Source organism: Symphodus melops, assembly GCF_947650265.1.
Source record: "Symphodus melops genome assembly, chromosome: 12".
Lineage (NCBI taxonomy): Eukaryota > Metazoa > Chordata > Actinopteri > Labriformes > Labridae > Symphodus > Symphodus melops.
The window spans coordinates 12226935-12249471 of NC_136702.1; the positions used below are offsets into that span (position 1 = coordinate 12226935).

Sequence of the window (22537 nt, forward strand, 5' to 3'; positions counted from 1 at the left end):
TTTCATTTCAAGTGTACACTTTAATTGGCACCTTAACATGGAACATGACTGGATTGATATTAGGAGACAGAGAGCTTGATCAGCAAATATATGCTTTTATTAGAGTGTTTGTCCCATTTGGTCACAGTTAATGTTACATCTTAAAAAAAAACAACAAATCTTTAAAAAAGCTGCTGAAATAATTTAAGCCATTTTATGCAACAACAAAAAAAGGAAACAAAATCAGGAGAGACTGGTTAATAAGACAAATTGAACACTGTTTTATGTTCTCTTTCTGGTAGAATCGGCTAATTGTTGAACTCCTGTAATTCATTAGGTTTCATGTTTAGGTCTTGTAGACCAAAATATTGCACCCAAAAGAGTTCTTAAAGGTGTCTAATGTTTGTGCACAATTAGAGTACAAATGTTTGTGTGTGGATAAAGTCAGTGGATTGAAGTGTAAAGCATTTCATTCGGACAACTCTATAGGTGTGGCCCATTTTCCATGTGGGAAAGACACACTTAGTTCCAGGAAACATCTTGAAAATAACAAGAACAAGCATCAAATAAAGCATGGTCATATTATCTATTAGTCTATATGGATTAATATATTTTTACTGTGTATTCAAATGTATAGTGACAGTGAATGTCAATTGAGAAAAATCTTCTATAAAAGCTTCTTTGACAATATGCTTCAGGTTTTTCTATATGCTACATATTGTCATATAATTTTTGAGAAAATGCTTCAAGGTTTGTTTGTCCTTCAGGAGGACACACAGCAACACGTCTTTTGCAGCTGAAGGACAACAACAATGCATAGACTCTTCTCTCGTATAAATCCTGTTATCTCTGCTCCACAACATTATGACGGGCCTGAGAGAAGTACTTAGGAGCACTACACAGAAATGGACCTAGCTCCGTCTTAATCCTGTGACAGAGAGTGGGGACACAGCGGGAGTGCCTGAGAATTTAGAAAAGAGTAGCCAGAAAAATCTAATACACAGTAGGGTCTCTCAATATTGTTGACTTGTTGCTTCCTCTCTGAGATTTCAGGGCATCCAGGCGCTTAAGAGCTTAAGGGTCGAAGGTAGAAATTGGGTTAATTCAGATTAGACGATTCTGTGGTTGGCGTATAAGGACCACCAGACTATCAGCAAGTAACCTACCCAAACGGGCCTCAATAATGTTCCTGCTTCACGTCTAGACTCAGCATAAATTAGATCTTGTATCACATGTAAAAGGATAAGAACAGCGGTGACGTATTTGTGCAGAGCTCACACATACAGTACATTCCCATGTAGCTGATGGTCAGATGATGACATTAAACTGCACTCATCCGACTACTACACATTAAAGAAGCAGAGACATTAGCCTTACTCAGACAGTAAATATCTCTGGACCTGAAATACGATCGTCTAATAGGTGGATAATCACACGTTCAGTGATTTATGACCATAGAGGTTTTCATTTCCTATTTTATCTACATGCTGTGGCTGTGGGGAAGGCCAGATCCTATTTCATTTTAAAAGTAATCAATTATCCTACAAGTAATATAAAGTCATATTGGACTGGTGTGGACTTCCTGTGTCTATTGTGTCATCAAGCAAGGCTTGAAACAGAATCCGAGACGCTTTTTCAGCCGATAACAAGAAAGGAGGGAGCAGTAAAACGTGAAGATTTCTGAGTTTCCTGAAAAAGTAATAGTAGAGGGCCTTTCATCACATTAAAAGACTACTCTCTTTAATCATTAAGCAGCACATATGTGACTGTACCAGTGTGACAGAATTCTGAGGCAGTCCATAATCAGTTTAACTGGCAGCATTGACAGCTTAATGGACACAGGAGTAAGGGAAATGACTGGGAAAAAATTGATAAGTCAGGTGATTTTCATGTAGAAACCATTAGATTGGAGGTTATTTGGTTATTTTGGAGGTGAGTGTGCACACAGATTTGTTCAGTTTTTTTTTTTTTTTTTTTTTGTTCAGACCGGTTAGGCTCCGCGGACTGAAAGACTATTTGCAATGTCTTTTTACTTGGCCAAATAGAGCCTCCCTGCTGGGCACAGAGCGGGATGCATTGTGAGCCGTCTATGACAGAGTGGGCATCAGCGCAGGGTAGGGAGGAGAAGGTAAACAAGGCTTTTAGAGGCTTCATTAGACAGAATCATTCTGCAGAGAAGGACATGTTTAATCATTCACTCCTGATTTTGTTCTGTAAAGAAAGAAAACAGTTTTTGCAGCCAAGTTTTTCCCCTTTCAAAGAAATTCAAACTATTTTGTTCAGTCTTTTCTGCCAACATTCAGCAGCTTAATTGCGTCAAAGCTGATATGGCAATCCATTCAAATTAAAAACTAAAAGATACAAATTTGCCGTAGTAAGTCATGGTTCGATCAGTTCTTGTGCACATGGAAATGGGACTGATAATTGCCAGGGCTGTGAGTAATTCTTGGTAAAAGTACTGTTCATTCTCAATTCTCATTGATTTATTTTTGGATTCATAAAACATGAAAACATTTTTTTTTTAATGTGACCAAAGCATCATTGAGCCTAAAATGATGTTGTCAAATTTCTTATTCTGAGTACGAGACAATTAAAGCCCCAAAACGTCTATTTTCTCATGAAAAGAAAGAGACTCAAGATAAGCAAGAACCTCTCCCAACAGAGAATCATTTGGGAGAATTGGGGGAATTTCAGCCAGTGAATCACCATGATCTATATAGAAGAAGATATGGACATTGGTTTTGGAGAGATATCAGAGTTAGGTGGCTGCACCCCGAGCGAATTGTGATGTCATTGCTCTTCAGTAGTGTCTAGAAAGTGAACTGGTAAACTCGAGCACCCGCTTCAACGTTGATACTCACCAGGATTTGAACGGACTACCCTTCAGGTCAGGCGTCCTTAAGGACTGAGATACGGCCGCCTCAGGCGTAAACTTTCAAGGAACATGGAAATGCCTCAAATCTCCTGTGTCCGCCTGCACATTCAATGGTTTAATTAATGTGACTGCTGGTTGTTTGTGTGTGTTGGTATCCACATGTGTGCGTTGCTACAGCTCCTTACTTCATGTAGGTGGATGGAGTAAATATTAGCTTTTCAAATGAATATGGTCACCCTCAGATATTTAAAGGCCATAATTGAGAGGCTTTAATTTTTTTCCCTCCGGGCTGGCCGCTCATAACCAACAGCAGACGGTTTGGTTATTTCAACAAACATTAAGTAACCCTGGAGTTCAGTCTGTGTCTTCACTGCAGTTCATTTTAGACTGGGAGAGGAGGAGGCGAAAAAGGGCGCTGGGTTCACCTTGACCGCTAAACAGATACTATGAAGACCTTCTGGTTCACATCACACCACTGGGCTATTTCCTGATTATACAGCCACATATATGACCTGGGGATGTCCACATCAAGTCTCTCGTTGGACTTAAACACTGCAGACAGACAACAGTACATGTTGCAGGGTGGCATGTGTCGCGGGGCCTCTCCCTGTGCTGCAGACAGCAGACGAACAGAGAGCAGTGATCTTCTGGTTAGCCAGCGGCCACAGGCATGCAGAAAATGAGACCTTGAAGAACTGTCGGGAGGCAATGTCACTTTTTCCAATAGATGTCCATTCAGGGAGCTTCCTCGACATACTTCAGAGTGACAGGCAAGCAAGTGGCCTTTAAAGCATGTCCAAGCTATGGAAACAAAAATGAAATCAAAGCGGTTGTCACGGAGCAGGAAGAGTTGGACCAGAATGATTAAGAAAGCTTTGAGATTTGCATCAAGGCCTGCTCTTTTTGTCTCCCCACACATCAGATCTGCTAATGTGCTTTGTATGTTTAAATGCACAGAGGAGAGCACCCCTATGCTGCAACTAAGTGACAGGCATTCTACTATTACATCAAGGTTACAGTTGACAGATTGGTGAGTGAAAACACAGTAACCCTCAGAATACTTTGGCTGTTTAGGCAGCAGATGAAGTTGGATAAAAGGAGCTTTCAGGTCCCATCCTGTGCGGTTCAGGGATGCCTGTGTTCAGGGCTGTTAGGAAGTATGCAGTCGGCCTTAAGCCTTTTTGCAGCTATTGTCTGCTTCCAAGCAACAGGAGATTTTTTCACCACACTGAAAAGGGTGTTGTGTTACTGGTATAGACTGATTTTGATCAGCTTATTGTTTGTTTTAATATGAGTTGTCAAGGAAAATGTTTCGCTGACACTTTCAGCCACCAGAAGTGACAGGAAGCTTGCAGGAAGCAACCATAAGGATTATTTAGTTGTGTTTTCTGACATTCATTTCACCTTTTTTTTTATAGGATGTACACAAGATTTATTAGGTTTTATTTCTTTTCGTTAATTTGCTGTTTTAATGAACAAAACTGTTGTTTGTTGCCGCTTTATTAAATGTTTCGTCTGCCCTCTTTGTCCTCTACATATAGCTTACAAGAATTTCAGACTTGATGGAATTCAAACTCTTATATGTTAAGAGAAAAATATGTAAAAAGTAAAAGTAGAATCCCAGATTGTTTGTGAGAATATGGGGATTGTTGTGAACTTAGTACTGCCCCCCCCCCCCCTTATTATCATATCATTCTCTGCTTAATGTCATCCCCTCCCACTCCTGCCGACTGAAATGCTTTCAAGATTATTTTTCGGGGATACGGAGGCTCAGCTGTGTGGCAATCCCTCCATCAGCCTCTCGCTGTTTTGAAGGTAGTAAATCAGCGGCTCTTATTGCAGAGCTGGACTCTTACGTTAATGTAGCCGTTAACGGCTTGTGGTCGCCGGGCGGTCGGTGTGGCTTTGCTGTTTGAGCTGACACGCTCTCAGGAGACAGAAAGAGAGGCTGTGTAGAAGCTCTGGATAACTAAACTGTCAGGTTAGAGGGGCACACCGTCAAGTTTGAATACTTCTGCCTTACTGGTGTTGCTTTAAAAATAACCTAAAATGTTTCAATCATCATTGTGACAGTTTGATTCATTTTGAAGTTAATCTTAAAATTAATTATTTTCAAGTTAATCACAGATCATTAATGTTGTGAATTTGTGAATTTCATGTAGTTGTTTTTTTATGTCTTGTTTTATTGTATGGACCCGAGGAAGAATAGTTGTTACTGCGGTAACAACTTATGGGGATCCAATGTAAATAAAATAAATGAAAACTCACATTCAAAGACCTGCAAACAATTGCAAGGCTGATCCGCAACATCAATTGAAATGAAAGCAAAAATCATAATTTTTTTTAACAAATATATAAACACATATTTTTAACTATAAATATTATTGTCTCTTAATTAAATGTTTTGTTTCCTTCTTTTACTTTTTTTGTCAAAAAAAAACAAAAAACACCTGATCCAATAGGATGCACTAATTGAGATAATCAAGGCTGATATCTTTCGTACTATTTTGAAACTAGTAATTTCGCCATACCAATGTTTTTCTGAAACTAATTGATGTTGCTTGTTTTTATTTTCTTGTTTTTGATTCCCCGTCTGTGCTTCACAACACACATTATCGGTCATGTCATTCAGGCCTTGACTACATTTCACCCCTACAGCTCTTATGTATTGAAGTCAACAGTTTTAAGAAACAGCTTGTAATTCATCCTTCTTTCACATAAAGATAAGGTTATAAAAAAGTTTCTTGAAGCCTTTTATTCCACCCCGGTAAGAAGCAATTATCTGTCTTAATCCAGCAAAACAAAAACCTTCTTTTGTGAAAACACGATTAGTTCTATTATACAATAAAACGTAAAGCATTTATCAATAGTAATATAAAACATCTTTAACTTAAATGATTAGTTATTACAAACATAAATAGGGCTCAGTCAGTTCTTGTGTTTTTGTTCTAAAATCACAAATCCAACTTCAATATGTGGATCTCTAGTGTGCCATCCATTTGGCTCCAAATGGTGAATGCGAATTTTTTGCAGGCGCACGAGACTGACATCTGTCAATATATCTAATGTATAATTAAAGGGATATGTCTTTTGCATGCAGTGAACAAAATAATGTTTTATTGGGGAGGTGAGGGAAGCAAAACGTTTTTCTAAATGGATGACCTCTCCTTCATCTCAAATAAAATGAATGTTATTTCAAATTCTTCAGTTATGCCAGGGCTTGAAAATGTCTGTTTATATACCTAATGATATACCTAATCAAATAAGCTTATTCTCATCTTTTTATATCACTTCTTGTGTCTTAGTGGGAGTAAGAATAGCACTTGTAGGATGCTGTTACTGAGAGCCACTATCTGCTGTCTAATAAACGTACTCACCTGCACACCGACGTTTCCTTCAGCTCGACGGCGGCTAGTTCTGTTCTCCTGCTGTCTAACGATCCGAGGGTAGTGTGGGAAGTGAAGATGACACTGAATGTTCAATTAGATTCAGCGCTGATCTGACTCTGCATTCCTGCCTTTTTCATTCAAAAATCTTTTCACAGCTGTGAAGGCAAACTCTCCTGAATATATTGTATATGAGAGTGAGGTTTAACGCTCGTGTAAACACACTGTGACTCTCAAGTGTGTGTGTGTGTGTGTGTGTGTGTGTGTGTGTGTGTGTAAGACAGAGTGTGTCTATGTGTGTGTGTGGTTCAGGTTTGTTAAATCCACCCTGTCTGTGTCTCTCATCTCTGCAGGAGTCGGAAGATCCAGATCCGGAACATTCCCCCTCATCTACAGTGGGAGGTCAGTTTTTTTGTCTTTGTGCGTGTGTGTGTGTGTGTGTGTGTGTGTGTGTGTGTGTGTGTGTGTGTAAGTGTGCACGTGTGTGAGTATAAGATAGTTGATACCAAGCTGAAGCACCAGGTAGCACATAAACCAGCTTCCCGATAATGAGTCACCAACTTTTACACTGTATTTCTCTGTAGACCGAACGGTTCATGTGCATGTGTTAATGTGTGCGTCTGTGCTTTCTGTGTGTGTTTCTGTGTCAGTGTTTGTTGCTGTTTGCATGACACTGTGTCTTTGTGTCAACATCTGTAACCTCAGTAGGGTCCGAGTTGTTTTTGTCTGTGAGCTTCTTTCTCTTCAAGCTTGCCAACACTGCTGTGCCTCTTGGGCTTTGCTGTGTAGCCTATTTATAAGAAGCTCCTAGAATACTCACAAAACTCCTAAGACCATTAACCTTTTTTTTTTTTTTTTTAACATTGCTTCTCATTTTTTTCACCTCTGTTTTTCAACTTCTCAATAATTTTAAGAAGACCGTACAAAATGTGTGATTGAAGATTTATTTTGATTCTAACTGATTCAGATTCTTGATATATGTACATTAAAAAATACTCTTTCAACAAAAAAAAAATACATTCAGTATTCTAATTGCCCTCTCTTGCTCGAGTGTCACTTGAACTCTGACCCACATTAGCAGAAGTAGCATCAGCACTCAGTTTGTGTGTGTTTGTGTGTCTTTTGTCATATGTGGCTTTAGTTGTGTGTTTGACTCCTCCTCTCATCTCTCCCTCAGGTTTTGGATGGCCTTCTAGCTCAGTATGGTACTGTAGAAAATGTGGAACAAGGTACATAATTCTTTTCCTCCTCATTCACATCACATCATCATAGTTTGCCTCCGACTGTTCATTGCACATGTGTCCATTTAGCGACGCACGCACAGGGACCTCCCAGTGAGTCAGGTCGCCCTGTGTGACTTGACTTCCTCTTTGCCATCCTCTCCCACACGCTCATTATCTAAACATAACCCATCTCTGCATATACATATACTCACTTAGTCATCTCCTGTGAGTGTGTGTGTGTGTGTGTGTACATGTGTGGCTCACGATTTTGACCCATGGAGAGCAGCATTTGAACAACATGCAGCCTCTATAATCAGCACTGTGCCTTGCCACGTGGCCCCCGCCTCAGCCTAAGCATTTGGATTGAAGTGGGCAGTGATGGCAGCCATCCAGTTGTAGTTGGTCCTTTTGTGTGCGTTTAGCCTTGCATTTCAGGGAGGTGCATCTTGGTACCGAGGCAGGTCACTGCAGGCGCCTGTGGTGAGGCTTTTGTGTATTGTCTGATGTGTCGGCATTTGAAGCAGATTCTCTGTACAGCCACCTCCAGGAACTATATGATAGCTAAAGACACATGAACAAGTCGAAAACCTGCACATGCAAGGAGAAACAAACAGTCATGCACACTATGGCCCTCTGAGTGCATTAAACCAAGACAAACTACCACCCACTGGAGTCAAGTCAGGTGCTCAAGGTAAACACAGCTGAGAAGTTACTCCACACAGAGTTTTCTGGATGCAGTAAAACAGCATGATTAATCTGTATCGTACCCAAAAAACAGTGCAGAATTTCTTCTTCTTCGTTATCCTTCTCCCAAAGTCAAAGTCGTTTCAGAGCATCCACAGAGACACCCTGCTCTTACAAATTTTCTGTCACTTTTTACTGCCTGTGTCCATAGTGCTCTGGTTACCGGATGAAGTTTTAGAGGACTCTTGTGTTCATGTGTGGCATGCTGGAGGCTGCCAGTGGCAGGGCAGGGCGAGGCGGGGCAGAGCTGGCTGTGATCACAGGGCATCAAGCCAGGCTCTGCCCACCCTCTCTCTCTGAGCCAGCTGAGCGCTTGCACAACTTTTAACCCTTCCAAACCAGCTGCAGGTTTGAAGAATTAGTCAAAGACACACTCAATGCCGTTTTTAAATGTCTTACATGTTAAAAACAAGCTTCAAGGGGGAAGAACACTGCTGAACTTTTATTTTTCTATTTCTGTAATTATACTGGCGACAGATCATTTATTTCTGTAAATTTTCTTTTGTTGTTTATGTGGGTAACTTGCAAAAAGCTGGAGTTTATTAGCACTTTTTTAAAATATATCTTAAGCATCTGCAGATGATGTTTTTTTGTGCGGGCTTACACTTAAGTCCCCACAATCAAAGAGCAGCGGCTTCATTGTTGATTCACAAGTTTGACATTCAGCGGTTACACAGAAATCCATCAATGACAAAGCAGAGATGCTGTTGTGATGTCTATTAGAGGCCTTTTATGGAGCAGGGGGCAGTTCATTAAAATGACATGTTGATTTTTGTTTCTCTTTATATTGCTCTTACTATTTCCCTATCCACCTACTTCTACATTCACACAGTAAAAAAAAACAACAACAAAAAACAAACAAGCTAGAGCATGTAAGGTAAGAATACAGGTTGTGTGACTTCCAATAATACAACACAAGTACAACTACATTACAAACAATGGTACATTTAAAAAATCAATATTACAAAAAGGGGATAGAGACATTTAAACTCTTTGTCAAACTTCCAGTCCATTGGTCTGCAAGTGGTAAAGATGCTAATGTGTTTTGCATCTCCTGTCTGTAACTTCAGTGGGCAGCAGTTAGGGTATGAAGGGAAGCCGGTGCAGTGATGGCTGTAATGGATTCATACAGACAAGTGGCTCTCTGGGTCACCACAGGAACCTATACATGTATTTGACTCACCAAAGGAAACAGCAAAAACCTGGCATGTGCATGCACAAATGTGTTTCTCATCTTTCTTTGCTTATCTCTCTCTGTCTTGTACAGTGAACACTGATACAGAAACAGCGGTGGTGAATGTTACATACTCAAACAAGGAGGAAGCTAAAGAGTAAGTATCCTTAAAAATATATACTTGATGTCTCATGAACAAATAGCTGATATTCTAACTGCTTTCGATTCATACTTGTCAGAGTACTTTGTTTGTACCTGGAGGATTAAAAAGTATATCCACAAGGTTCAGATCAAAGCCAAAACCAGCCTGAAACTTAAGAGTTTGCATGTTGTGTGGCTAAATAAACAAAGCTTACTACATAATTCAGCAACCGTTATGTCCTTTTTGTTGTTCTGGTGTAAATACCAAAAATAATTGCCTACAATAAAGCCTTACATGCAACGATGGATTGTCAGGTATGCCAGTCAATGCCCCAATTAGATATCATAGTTAATTAGCTCAACAAGAGTAAAACATGTTTTCATTTCTCTGTAACAGCAAAGAAGTATTCTGCTCCATGGGATCTAATTTAACAAAGCTAGCAAGCAAAGCTGATGCTAATGTTTGCCTAGCTGGTTTCTAAGGTGCTGATTTTACAGTGTAACTTTATTCAAAGATGGAAAATATCCCGATTTAGGATTTTCATATCAACAGTTTTTTATCATTATTATTTCAGTTTAAGTTGTAATAAACCTATGGAAATACGAAATAGAAAAGTTTCCTGTTAAGAATGTGATCTTTTTCTAAACAGAAATGGCTGCAAGAAAAGCTGCCACTAGTCTTAGCTTGGATTGTTTCAGTTCTTGGAAGTTCAGGTTAGTTTTGGTTAAGTATGTCTTTTAACTGAGCCAGGTTTCACAAAAAAGATTTTAATCATCCAAGTTTCTGTGTCCCACTGGAAGATTCAGTGGCGGTATACAACACTGGAAAGAGAGCAGAGCTGCTGCCTGCCAAAACCCACATTCAAAACCATTCATGGTTGCACTTTTAGCAAGAAAACACATTTGCTAATGTTAAATAATCTAAAAAAAATACTTTGTGTCCTTATTAATTGCCTCTAAATCTTTCCAGATTGCTTCTGAAACGTCCATGCTGTGTTTTGATCAGTGCTGGACGGCGCCCAGCTGCCTTTCATTACTACCAGTTAACATGAGTACGAGTTTCCGCCAGTGCACTGCAGCTGACTGATATCTAGTGCTGTTGGGATTTGGCAGACAGACTCTTATTACAAAATCTCTCAAGTAAAATGTGTAACAGAATAAGTTGTGATGGTTCATGATTGTCGGTTTCAACGACACGTAGTAGCTCAGACAAGCTGAGTGTGAGGTGGCGATCAGGGATTGCCCTTTAACTCATGTCAGTGGTACGTGACGCTTTTTGGCTTTTTTAGCCAATGAGAGCGCTCGTAGAACTGGGACTTTCCCTCTCTCCCCCCCAAGGCCAGCATTACATTAAATAAGACATGATGCAGATGTGTCAGCTGAAAAAAGAGCTAACAACAGGGTCTGCACTTTTGTCTTTTTGAAGAGTAAGGAACAAATGAGGTCAGTTGACTTGAGTTGATGAAAGTCAATTTAAGTAATGAAAATGATGTTGACATGAAACAAAATGTAACCGGGAGTCAAATGTTACAATAATAATTTTTCAAATGAACGTCCATGTTGAAAGATTTTCAAAAAAATATAACGGCAGTAACCAATGGTTAACGTTTCAACTGACACGTGAGCTCTGCAGGAATTTCTTTTTAGGCAAGAAAGGCATTTTTTCTGGTTCTTGAGTGAAACAAGGTTGAGTACCAAGTACATTATATTTATCGAGAAGCTCGAGACATCGCATGTCACAGATAAGAGTTAGTATTCTTCTTCTGAGTATTGTGTTAGTTATTTATAAAAAATGTTCAGGAGGAAAACAAATTGTTCAAGCTGAAAGAGGGTCCAATTTTCTTTTGTACTGCGAAAATCATGAGGATTTGAGAGTTCATTTTTAATTAAATTGGTCGGCAGTCGAAGAGGGTAAATTCTGCTGTACAGATCTGCAAATGTATTTTTTAAGCTTGACTTGAAGGTCAAATTGAAAGTCAAAAAACGGCAAGATAGAATATTTAATCTAATTTTTTTATCAATGTGGCTCTTGAGTCGCACTCGGTTGAGTACCATAACATCCTTAAAAAAAAGAATTTGCTGTACATACTCGTGTGGACAGCTAAAGATTATCTTGGAACAGCTCTATTTTTATTTTAAGGACTCAGGAAATGGCGACTCAATACAGACTTGACTTAATATTTTTAGTCGCTAACTCGTACTCAGACTTGAGGACTAGGGGCTCAATGTTTGGTGACTCGAAACAATATGCTGTATGAATGAAACTTTGTCTCATCTTCCTGCTCCTCCCTGCAGAGCCTTCGAGAAGTTAACAGGACAGCAGTTTGACGACTACTCCTTCAAGGTGTCATATATTGCGGATATGGATGCCGCTCCACCCGACCAGCCTCCTCGCACACGGCGTGGGGGTCGGTCATCCCGGGACCACGGCCCCCCTGAGCCTGGGTCATCTGGAGAGTTTTGCAATCCACGCAGTAGACAATACGACTTCCCTCTGCGCATTCTCGTGCCTACTCAATATGTGGGAGCCATCATCGGCAAAGGGGGCCTTACCATCAAGAATGTCACCAAACAGACACAGTCCAAGTAAGCAGTGGCCATGGACTTTCTGTTTAATTTTCTTTTTCTTTCCTGCCTGTCTGGACTATTCAGACATTTATTAAGAATATTAGTAGGGGGTGCTGGTGGCACAGTGGCAGTGCGTGCGCCCCCATGCATCGAGGCTAAAGTCCTCACGCGGACGGCCCGGGCTCACGTTTGGCCCGTGGCTCCTCTCCCGCATGTTGTTCCCCACTCTCTCTCCCTGATTTCCACTGTCCTTTCTCTCTAATAAAGGCATAAAATAAATCTTTAAAAAGGATTTAATAAAAGTTTAACATTGTCAACTACTGTATGTCAATAAAAACTCTGGTTGATTATTGCTGAAATGTTTACTGTTGCCTCATATTGCCGCATGAGACAAAAAAAGGTAATAACTATTCTCTGAAAGTAATAATAAACCTTATTATGATTCTATGTGATTAGATTTTATTTCTTTTCTCACCCTCGTCATTGTCCTTCTTATTGTTTTGATAAACTTAAATGCTTCTGTCTCTTTTTCCTTCAGGGTGGACATTCATCGGAAGGAAAATGCAGGTGCAGCAGAAAAGCCCATCACCATCCACTCAACCCCCGAGGGCTGCTCCTCCGCCTGCCGCATGATCCTGGACATCATGCAAAAGGAGGCCAATGAGACCAAGGCGTGAGTCTGCAGACATTCACATGTACACACTTGGACATGCATACAATCCTGCAGGGAGATTAGCCATAATGTCTGCAGGGCTGTAATCTCATCCTTTAACCTGCCTGCACACCTTTTAATCTCACTTTGTATTCTCTGGCATGGACCATTAACACAGTGAGCATATTGTAACTCACTCACGTAGGTTAACATGTGATTGCAGCTTAGCATTTGGGAAACAAGGCCAACACATCTAATTGAACTTGACAGTTTTAACAAGACACTGCACCGTTTAAACTCTTTGAGCTCCTGCTAAATCTCATCACCAGCACCCATTTTTACACAATGATACTCTTGTATTTGTTTCTTTAATTTTTTGGAGAATGTTTTTACATCACCACTGATTATATGTAAGCACACTCAGGGTTTTAGGTGGTATAAGTGCTAGATCCTGCATTGCCTTATGAAAGAAAAAGGCCTTCCGCAGAATTAAAAGACAAAAATGTGTCCCAAAAAAGTCCCACAGGGTCACCATGTTGTAGTAGCTATACACCATGTTGTAGTAAGCTTAATAGCAGATCCATAATATGTATGACAGAGACACAGTAGCAGTTGATAAGAGGTGACGCGTTTAGATGTATATTGCATAGAAAATATAATCAATAATAAAAAATTTAAAAAAAATCATGGGGAAGAATCCCCCCCATACCTCGTCTTAGCCATGAAAAACTCCATGATGTTCAATATCTGAACACGAGTCGTGATAAGTAGTAATCTAGACCTGTATCCAACCATATTATCAGCTCTCTGTTGGATTTCTTGTCTTACATTATCACACGAACGTAATGTTGCAATAACAATTATACTATTTTCATCAAATGCCTGTTTGTGAAGATGGGCCCCTGCCACTCCTTTGCACATCTCTGCTGTTATTCACTGGGTGTGAGGAGGCCCAACACCCAGTGAGACACTGACACTTTATACTCTTTTACCCCACAACACTGTCATCTCCACTCTCTCGGCCCTCCGCGCAACCACAAACTAATTTCACCTCACAGTAACTATCAACACTTATAAAGGCCCCAACATGCCTCCTCTGAAATTATACACAATAAAAACACACTAGAACAACCGCCAAACTGTGACCCAGCCCATAAGAAGGTGACAGTTTAAGCACTGTCACCCTCTACCCCAACTCTTTAATCCAAATGTATACCACACAATTGTCTCTCATAGTAGAAGTATAGGTTAGAGAAAAGTAACCCCCCTCCGCCGGTGCAACCACACATCTAAATCTTCAAACATACAGACAGAGTTTGATTATCCTAATAAAATATGTGCTGTTTATGTTTTTCTTGCTTCTAAAAAGTAAATGAGGTTTATATTTTTATTTGATTACTTTACCAGATTAGAGAAGTCACGATTAAATATTTGTTTCATAACTCTTCTTTGACAGTCATTCTGCCGGATTTTAATTGTCTGACTTTTTGTTATTGTTTTTATTGGTTTTTATGGTACTTGTAGCATTTTCTTTTAAATGTAAGGTTCAAGGTGACCAATAAAATTTCAGTATTTTATTATTATTAGTTTGGCCTTCACATCGGGTTCAAGCATTTTAATTTTTGCAGATCTGTACAGCACAATATTTTAGAGTTTACCCTCTTTCATGGAAATTGAACTCTTAAATTGTCATGATTTTCCCAGAATAAAAGAAAATTGGACTCTCTTTCCACTTCAACTAAATACTGCATTTCAGCTTTGGGCAGTTTGTTTTCCTCCTGAACATTTCAAATAACTAAACACAATACTCAAAAGAAGAATACAAACTCTTATCTATGACATTCAATGTCTCTAGCTTCTCTATGAATATGATGTACTTCGTACTCAACCTTGTCCGACTCAAGAGCCACATTGACAAAAACTACTACCCCTCATCTTCCCTCCCATCCTCTTCATTGTCTTATGTACACACACTCACCCAAATATGCATGCACCTTTTCACAGCGGCTCGTCTCACAATCTTTGTTAGGTTACTTTGATTTTTGTGTGTTTCTGCTCTTTTGACACGATGCATTAGCAGTACGGTAAAGCCGTGGCACGCTTCACAACAAACATCATCAACTACGAGTGCAAGACTGCTTCGGTAGCAAGCAGCTGCAGAAAAATGTGAAAACATTTCAGTTTTAACAAGAGACATCACACCTCAATCGGTACATTTAGTGGAAAGACATACCAGCGGATTTCTCTCTCATTTTCTCTCTCACTCGCTCTCTCTGTTGCGTGTACACGCAAATGAAATAATATAAAGATATAAAAAGGGCTGGGCGACCACATGCTGAGAGGGTAATAAGAGAGGCGTGCACAAATACATTGGCAACATTTGAGTAAACGTTGCCATAGTATTTGTGCAATTTAGACAGGGATCTCTAGCGCTCTCTCTCTCTCTCTCTCTCTCTCTCTCGATGGTACTTTTCAATACTATTCTATCATTAAAATGGTAGAGATTGTATTATTTTAAAAAATGTGGTATTGAAAATGTGTGAGCCTTATAACATACACCAGCACTCTCCACTGGTCAGCTACAGTATCTTCATTCCTAATGATGAATATCCCCCATCCCACCAAAATGACCCTTACAGCACATGGGTGACTCTCTTCTGTTATTTCGCCTAACCTGAGTGTGTTTCTGTGTGTGTGCGTAGGACTGAGGAGATTTCTCTAAAAATCCTCGCCAACAACAGCCTGGTAGGCCGGCTGATCGGGAAGGAGGGCCGCAACCTGAAGAAGATTGAGGAGGATACAGGGACCAAGATAACCATCTCCCCGTAAGTGGTCTCTCTCTCTCTCTCTTTCTCTCTCTCTCTCTCTCTCTCTCTCTCTCTCTCTCTCTCTCTCTCTCTCTCTCTCTCTCTCAACTATTTAACCCTATGACGCCTGTTGTCGCGAATTTGCATCAAACCGCTAACTCTCCAAATGGAGCCAAAATACTGTCCATATTCCTCCACTGCCGGTTGATGCACTGTTAATACACACCTTGGAACCTTTTCCAAGCATTAGATTTTCATAGGACCAGTCGGAGATACAACAACATCCGTTTGATGTGCTATTTATGTGCTATTTTTATGTAATATCTATTTATGTGCAATTTTACAATAAGCGTTTTAAACTTAATTTAGCATCTACTTGAAAGCAGAAACGTATGTAAAAAAAAACAAAAAAAGTTTTAATACTTGGAAACAAATTCAGGCATCTAGGGATTAACACACACACAAACATGCCCCGCAGTTAATTTAGTATGTGCTGTCACCTCCGAGAACACGCTGGATTGAGAGCTTGTGTGATTGTGACACAGCAGAAATTATACTTTGAAGGACATTTTCATGTATATTTAAACGAGCGCCTGAATACCAGACAGTGATTTTGACTTATCTGTGCCACACCTCTCTCTCATTAGCCTCCCAGCATGTGGTTTCACTTAACTGAGTTGTAGGAGAGCAAACGTGAAGAGTCAATTACAGCTCCTTCACCCCCAGAACATGATATTAGAGAGGTGGCGGTTACACCCCATTTAATTGAGCGTGCTCATCAACCTTCGTTCATCTAGGTTAATGAATTGCTCTTTCTGCGTGAACTCCAAAGAAAATGTAATGAGTCCTGAGATAGAGATGACAACAGAAGATGAAGGGGGTCCGTTTTGAAAAGAGACAAACAGTCCAATCGATATTTGTGGTTATTTGAGTGTCCTCTACGTCTGCAGACACAGAGGATGCATCATGATGCCTCTTTATTGGGTACAATTCTTATTCCTTTATTGCAACAATAGACAGAGTTGTTAAAGAGAGATTCACTGCCGTTTGACTGTCATCTCACCTGCTGTAAAAAATACAGTATTAGTAAAGATTTTTTTTAATGGTACCAGAACTGAGTAAGCATCAGAGTTGCAAAATCTATGCTTTGGGAGAAAGCTGTCGGAACATTCAGCCTAAGATATGAAACGTGTTTCCCTTCCTGTGACCTAACTGAGATTAACTGTGGTTTAATCTTGACAGATTGAGTTGTGATAGGGCTATTGCACAGAATTATGAAATCAAGCTAAATATCTTGCTGCTAAATCTTTCCCGCTAATGCATTTTCACAGTAGTTGCTCTCTTAATAAGCGGGGATGGATGAATTAATTGAATCAGTACACAGATGTCACTGATGATGAAATTCACATTCTGACCTTGTGAGATATAAAGCAGAGGGTTAAAGAAACCCTCCACTGATTTTAGACATACAGACGAGTTTTCTCTCTTCTCGAGGAGTACTCAGTCAGGAGAGAGTTCAGAAGATGTTGGTGTTTCCAAAGCAGGATGAACTGATGCTCTTGTTTCCATACACTGATGCTATCATGGCTCATCAATAGCTTTTAAGTCGGTATCATTTAATACTTGGAAAAGTTTTCATGAGTGCTATGCCCTATTTGAAGAGGAATGTCTGATAATAAAGCTAACAAAGATGTCTCATATGAGCCACAGCTTTCATGTATTTAAACCCACATGTAATGGACATGTTGTGTTTTCTTTAAAGCACTTATTTTTTTCTTTGTGTAACCATATGACCTTCTTTAGTAGTCACATATGTGCAAGTCATTATACTTTGGTTAGGCCAGATCTTTCAGAAATGTTCTTTGTGATCAAATTACGTTTTTGATTTTACAAGATAATCAAGACATTTAAATCAATAAGGGAATAGAAAAGACACCCATTGAAAAAATACAGGAATGTAAAAAAGAAATAAATACAAGTATTTAGAAAGAGAACAATAACAACCCTTTGAAAGAAATAAAACAACACAAACACACAGAAAACAAAAACAAAAGCACAAACATGACCCACCTGTTAAACATGTTCTTATGCTTGTTGAAATTTTCTCTTCAACCTGACTTGAGTCAGTACATTAAATCCCATGACTAATTAAAAAGAATTGTGCCCCTCTTGGATATTAAGTTCACCTTAATCTTTCTGTCCAATTATTATAATCAAAAGAAATGAGAATGTTGGTTAAATACTTTTAAAATCTTGCAAGTTGTCATTCCTCCATCACGACCACCTATTACAAACCATGTGAATGCTTGATCAAAACCTTTTTATGCTGTTATAATTATTTTATTTTTTTAGCTCAACATACAGAAACCTAAACACGTTAGTTTTGACATTTGTACTTTTAAAATCTTTGTCATCATTTCCAGCTGAATGGATATGCAGAAGTTAATTGCTGGTTAGCTTAATGAGAAATGTAACGGCAGTTATTGATGATGAAGACTTCAATAACACTTAACACAAAGCCTGGAAATGCAATTCAAATGAGCCTACACATACCCACCTTCTGAGAAAAGATGTGAGCAGAATATGAGAGTGCATATGCACACAGTTCAAATGTGTATGTGTGTTTATGTGATTTCCTTGCAGGTTACACGACTTAACTGTTTGCAACTCTGAAAGGACCGTCAACATAAGGGGCCTCCTGGATGAGTGTTGTAAAGCCGAGGTAGAGATCATGAAGAAGCTGAGGGAAGCCTACGAGAACGACATTGCTGCTATGAACGTAAGCCGAGCTCGGGGGTTACCATCTGCAGCGTGTGTGTGTGTGTGTGTGTGTGGTTATGATCTCAGGTTGACTCACACATGCTGACAGGTGAACAACAGAGAGAAGTGATGATATACAGCTGGATAGCATTGCCTCCTTATTCAGTGTCTTACCAGCAGCATTAGTAATACTGTCTGCTTGGTAAATGGATAACAGTAAACCATAGCTGAGTAGCTCATTAGTGAGTCGAGGTGTGTTTGTGTGTCTCTGACTCACGCCCACTCCCCCGCTGCGTGTGTCTGTGTTCCTGCTGTAACACACTGCGTTTCCCAGCATCTATCTGATATCTGTAGGCTGCTCTCTCACCCAGCTCCTCTTTCACGCCACGCAGATGACATCACCGATGCTGCAGACCGAGAGGTCAGCTTTAGAAGAAGAGAGATACTGATGATATCACACACTGCACGCTCCCCAGTGCGTTGCAGTAATATGAAGATGGATGCAGATAAAGTGATTGTATTGGCTGGGATGATGTAACTTGTGGAGAGGCTCACAATGCTTTATCTTTGCTGCTTTCTCATGAGGTGCCAGACTTTTTTCTCATTTTGATCTCCCAATTACTGGCTGAGAAATAATCATCAGGAAGCATCACGCAGCATGTGGTTAAATTGTACCGGCTGGTGCGAGCAGATCTGGCACCTGTCGGCCTGAGTGTCAACTCTACTGTAAGCAGTGAGGGCCATCTAGCGTGACACTGAGGATATTACACAAAGCTTTCTGTGCAACAAGGAAGCGGGAGGAGACTTTCGCTTCACGGTTATGAAGCTCCAGATTACTTGGATGAAAGAGATTATTGTGTCCATTGTGATATTATCTATAGAAACATTTATTTTTTTACTTGAGCAAAGAACAACAGATCTTTTTATCAGATGCACTTTTGGGGGCGAAAGAAGAAGGGGATTTTCTCCACCATTGAATCAGCCCCTCAAGCTTCGTCACAATTGTGAAATGATACAATTCTATGATACACATTTCTCACTGTGGAGTAATTTAATTCACACAAGAGCCACATTTTTATGTAATGGATTCAGTAGAGTTATGTGCTTTTATTGTGTAATGTTAATTTTGTCTACATATATTTTTCTGGTTGTACAGCATTTTAATCAACTCTGGTTGTTTATAAATGTGCCTTTTCTGATTTCTGAACTGATTTGATTTAGTAAAGGAACATTTAAAAGAGCAAAGGTGGAGCATATTCAGTGCAACTTATCTAAATAGAAAATCCTACTTTGGTAAATATAAATGAAATATAACTTGACATTCAGAACTGTTGCTGAGTGTATACTACATATTGCAGGACACACATTTGTGTTGCTATTTCCTGATGCTATATAATTACTATAATCGTTTTGGTCTAATAGTTTCCTGCATGCAAGGACCTCAGAAAGGCCCAATTTTCTCATCAGTTTGTACTGATAAAAGCCTCTCTCCATAAGTGACTTCTGTTACTTATGGAGACTCTTGTTTTATTTGAATGAATTTGATTATAAATATGTTGTTTTTCTTCATTAATTTCTTTGTTAATTTTGTAGAACTGATTTGTCTCTATTTTTATCTGAACGCGTTTATAAGAAGTAGATTTTTAAAGTATGTTTTTGGATGCCTGAGTGTTCAAGATAAATCACATTTTCAGTTAAGCGCTTGCTTAATTGAAAATGTGTGAGCCTTTGCTAAACGCCTAATCTTTATTCTTGCAGTTATCAAAGCGTGACTTCAATTATGCTCTGTTCTTTGGCATAGCAACAGGCCAACCTGATCCCAGGCCTGAACCTTAACGCTCTGGGCATCTTCTCCTCTGGTCTGCCGATGCTGCCCCATGCTGCTGGACCACGCGGTGCAATGCCTCCTGTGGCACCAGCAGGATACAACCCATTCTTAGTGAGTACGCTCCTGCTTTAGCTTTCCCACTAAGCAAGCAAGAAGAGCTTGTGTGCACACTGTTAAGTGAATTCAACCCACCCGGCATAGCAACGCACTCCTCCTGAAGGGATCAGCTTTGACTCGATAATGCAATTTGTTTTCAGCACACGGTAAACCAGGCTTCCCCTGAAGTGCTTTTAGAAAAAACAATACAGTGTTGACTCAGGTCTTCCTGCACGTTGTTGTACACAGTTTGAAACACACAGAATTCCCCTGTCTTCTCCAGAGATGAGTCAGTTTGTCTGTTAAACAAAGTCTCCACTCATCGCCAGAGCCAAAGTGGTGTGAGACTGTGTGAGAATGTCTTTGCGTGCTTCATAGAAAACAAAGTTAGTGTGTGATTCACCAGGAGTCTATGCCCCAGAATTCCCCTCAATAAGAGCTTTAAATGTGCACATGCCTGTGTATGAATTTGTGTGACCTTTGCGATCTGATTGGTCTGCTTCGCCTTCAGAGTCACTCTGCACATCTCAGCGGCCTGTATGGGGTTCCTCCAGCAAGTGCCATTCCCCACCAGCTTTCAGTATGTATTCTTAAATTTGCATTACAGTCAGCGTTGTCATGGTGATAAGAGAATTAGTCAAAAATGTGTGTAGTTATTTCCTGATGCCATATAATTACTGTGATCGTTTTGGGGTAATAGTTTTCTAAATTCAAAGCCTCCATTTACTTAACTGTTTGTGCTGATAAAAGCCTCTCTGAGCAAGTGACTTGTTACATGTGGATTGGACTTTTAGAGCAAAAAACAGATTTGGATAGAGGATACATAAATAACAGAACAGGATTACCTTTCTGTCTATGTTAAACAGCAAGTCTGGCATTTCTCTGTAGCATCACCCAGTCACCAAAAAGCACAACTATTTAAGGAGGGCAGTCTTTTTTAGACCTGAGTAGCCCTGCAGCTTGGAAAAATTCACATTATAAATCTCTAGTATGATTATGTTACCAGGCTAAGAAAAAATGATATTTGGCAACCATCAGCCTTATTAGAAAAGTGTCCACGAAGATGCAGCCAGAGCGGTATGTTTACACAAAGAGAAATTCCTTGATGAGAGCTCAGGAGCTTCTCTTTGCATGTAGTGTCATCGTTTTGGCTGCTCCTCAAGTATCTGTCCATCAAAATCAAGATTTTCAAACTATTTTAAGCTGTTCTGCATGTTTTTTCAGTCACTGTCAGCAGAAGTGTTCAGTAAGTTTGTGTTTAAAACTATTTGTTGGTCCTTCAGCAACAGGCTCAAGAACAGGAGGTTGTCTACCTCTTTATTCCAACTCAGGCAGTGGGGGCCTTGATCGGCAAGAAGGGCCAGCATATTAAACAACTTGCCCACTTCGCTGGCGCCTCCATCAAGGTAAGTTTGCCACTGTCAATACAGAGCTGATTTAAATTGCTTAAGGAGAAAAAAAAAAGCTTAAAATGTGTCTCATAGGTGGGTGCATGTTTCAGAGGTTCTCAAATTGTTGAGGTAAAGTAAGCAAGTTTGCTGTCAATGTTTGCTAAATAAGCAGCCTTGCATGGACCACACTTGAGGATGTTAGCTTTTTATGGTCAAAAACAAACAACAAAAGAGGGGATGACGAATGAGGAGAGAATTTTAGAAAGCCCCTAAGGCAGCTGACCGGGATGTTCATGATAACGGAAGAGGATACACTTTGTTGTAAGAATTGGCTTTTCAGCTAAACATTGCCTGCATGCATTAGCTGACCACTTTTTCTCTATATATTTGTTGTGATTACGTGATTGTTTGTGTGTCAGATTGCCCCAGCTGAGTGTCCAGATGCGACTGAAAGGATGGTTATTGTTACTGGAACCCCAGAGGCTCAGTTTAAGGTGAAAAAACCCCAACTACCCAGAAATGTGTTCAAAATGCATCAAAAAGTAATAATTCAATATTTCAGTTTTATGCAACATGCTGACGACACATTTGCTTCTTAAAATTCATTTAAAAAGAATCAGTTTGATTATTTAATGTGTTCTGTATTATAGTAAACCGAAGTGGACCACTGTGTCCTGTGACCAGTCTCTCCTTGCCTCATACCCTCCTCTGTATTCCAGGCCCAAGGTCGGATATTTGGGAAGCTGAAAGAGGAGAACTTCTTCTTAGCAAAGGAGGAGGTCAAACTGGAGACACACATCAAGGTTCCCTCATCCGCAGCTGGCAGGGTCATCGGCAAAGGCGGCAAGACGGTAAGGAGAACTGAATTAAGGCCAGTTGCATTTATTCTTGTTAAACCAATAATTACAATACA

General features: G+C 39.8%; 1 protein-coding gene across 3 annotated transcripts in view; it reads left to right on the forward strand.

Annotated features, from left to right (window-relative positions):
- Positions 1–22537, forward strand: part of igf2bp2a (insulin-like growth factor 2 mRNA binding protein 2a) — a 48279-nt gene that overhangs the window by 19230 nt on the left and 6512 nt on the right. For all 3 annotated transcript variants that reach the window (XR_013780244.1, XM_079357292.1, XM_079357293.1), the window contains exons 3-14: positions 6594–6642; positions 7418–7469; positions 9475–9538; positions 11818–12108; positions 12629–12763; positions 15445–15567; positions 18193–18328; positions 20111–20248; positions 20745–20813; positions 21517–21639; positions 22044–22118; positions 22344–22475. Coding sequence is in view for 2 of the 3 variants with exons in the window: in XM_079357292.1 (XP_079213418.1) it covers positions 6594–6642; positions 7418–7469; positions 9475–9538; positions 11818–12108; positions 12629–12763; positions 15445–15567; positions 18193–18328; positions 20111–20248; positions 20745–20813; positions 21517–21639; positions 22044–22118; positions 22344–22475 (1387 nt within the window). In the remaining variant the exon portion in view is untranslated. The remainder of the gene's footprint in view (positions 1–6593; positions 6643–7417; positions 7470–9474; positions 9539–11817; positions 12109–12628; positions 12764–15444; positions 15568–18192; positions 18329–20110; positions 20249–20744; positions 20814–21516; positions 21640–22043; positions 22119–22343; positions 22476–22537) is intronic.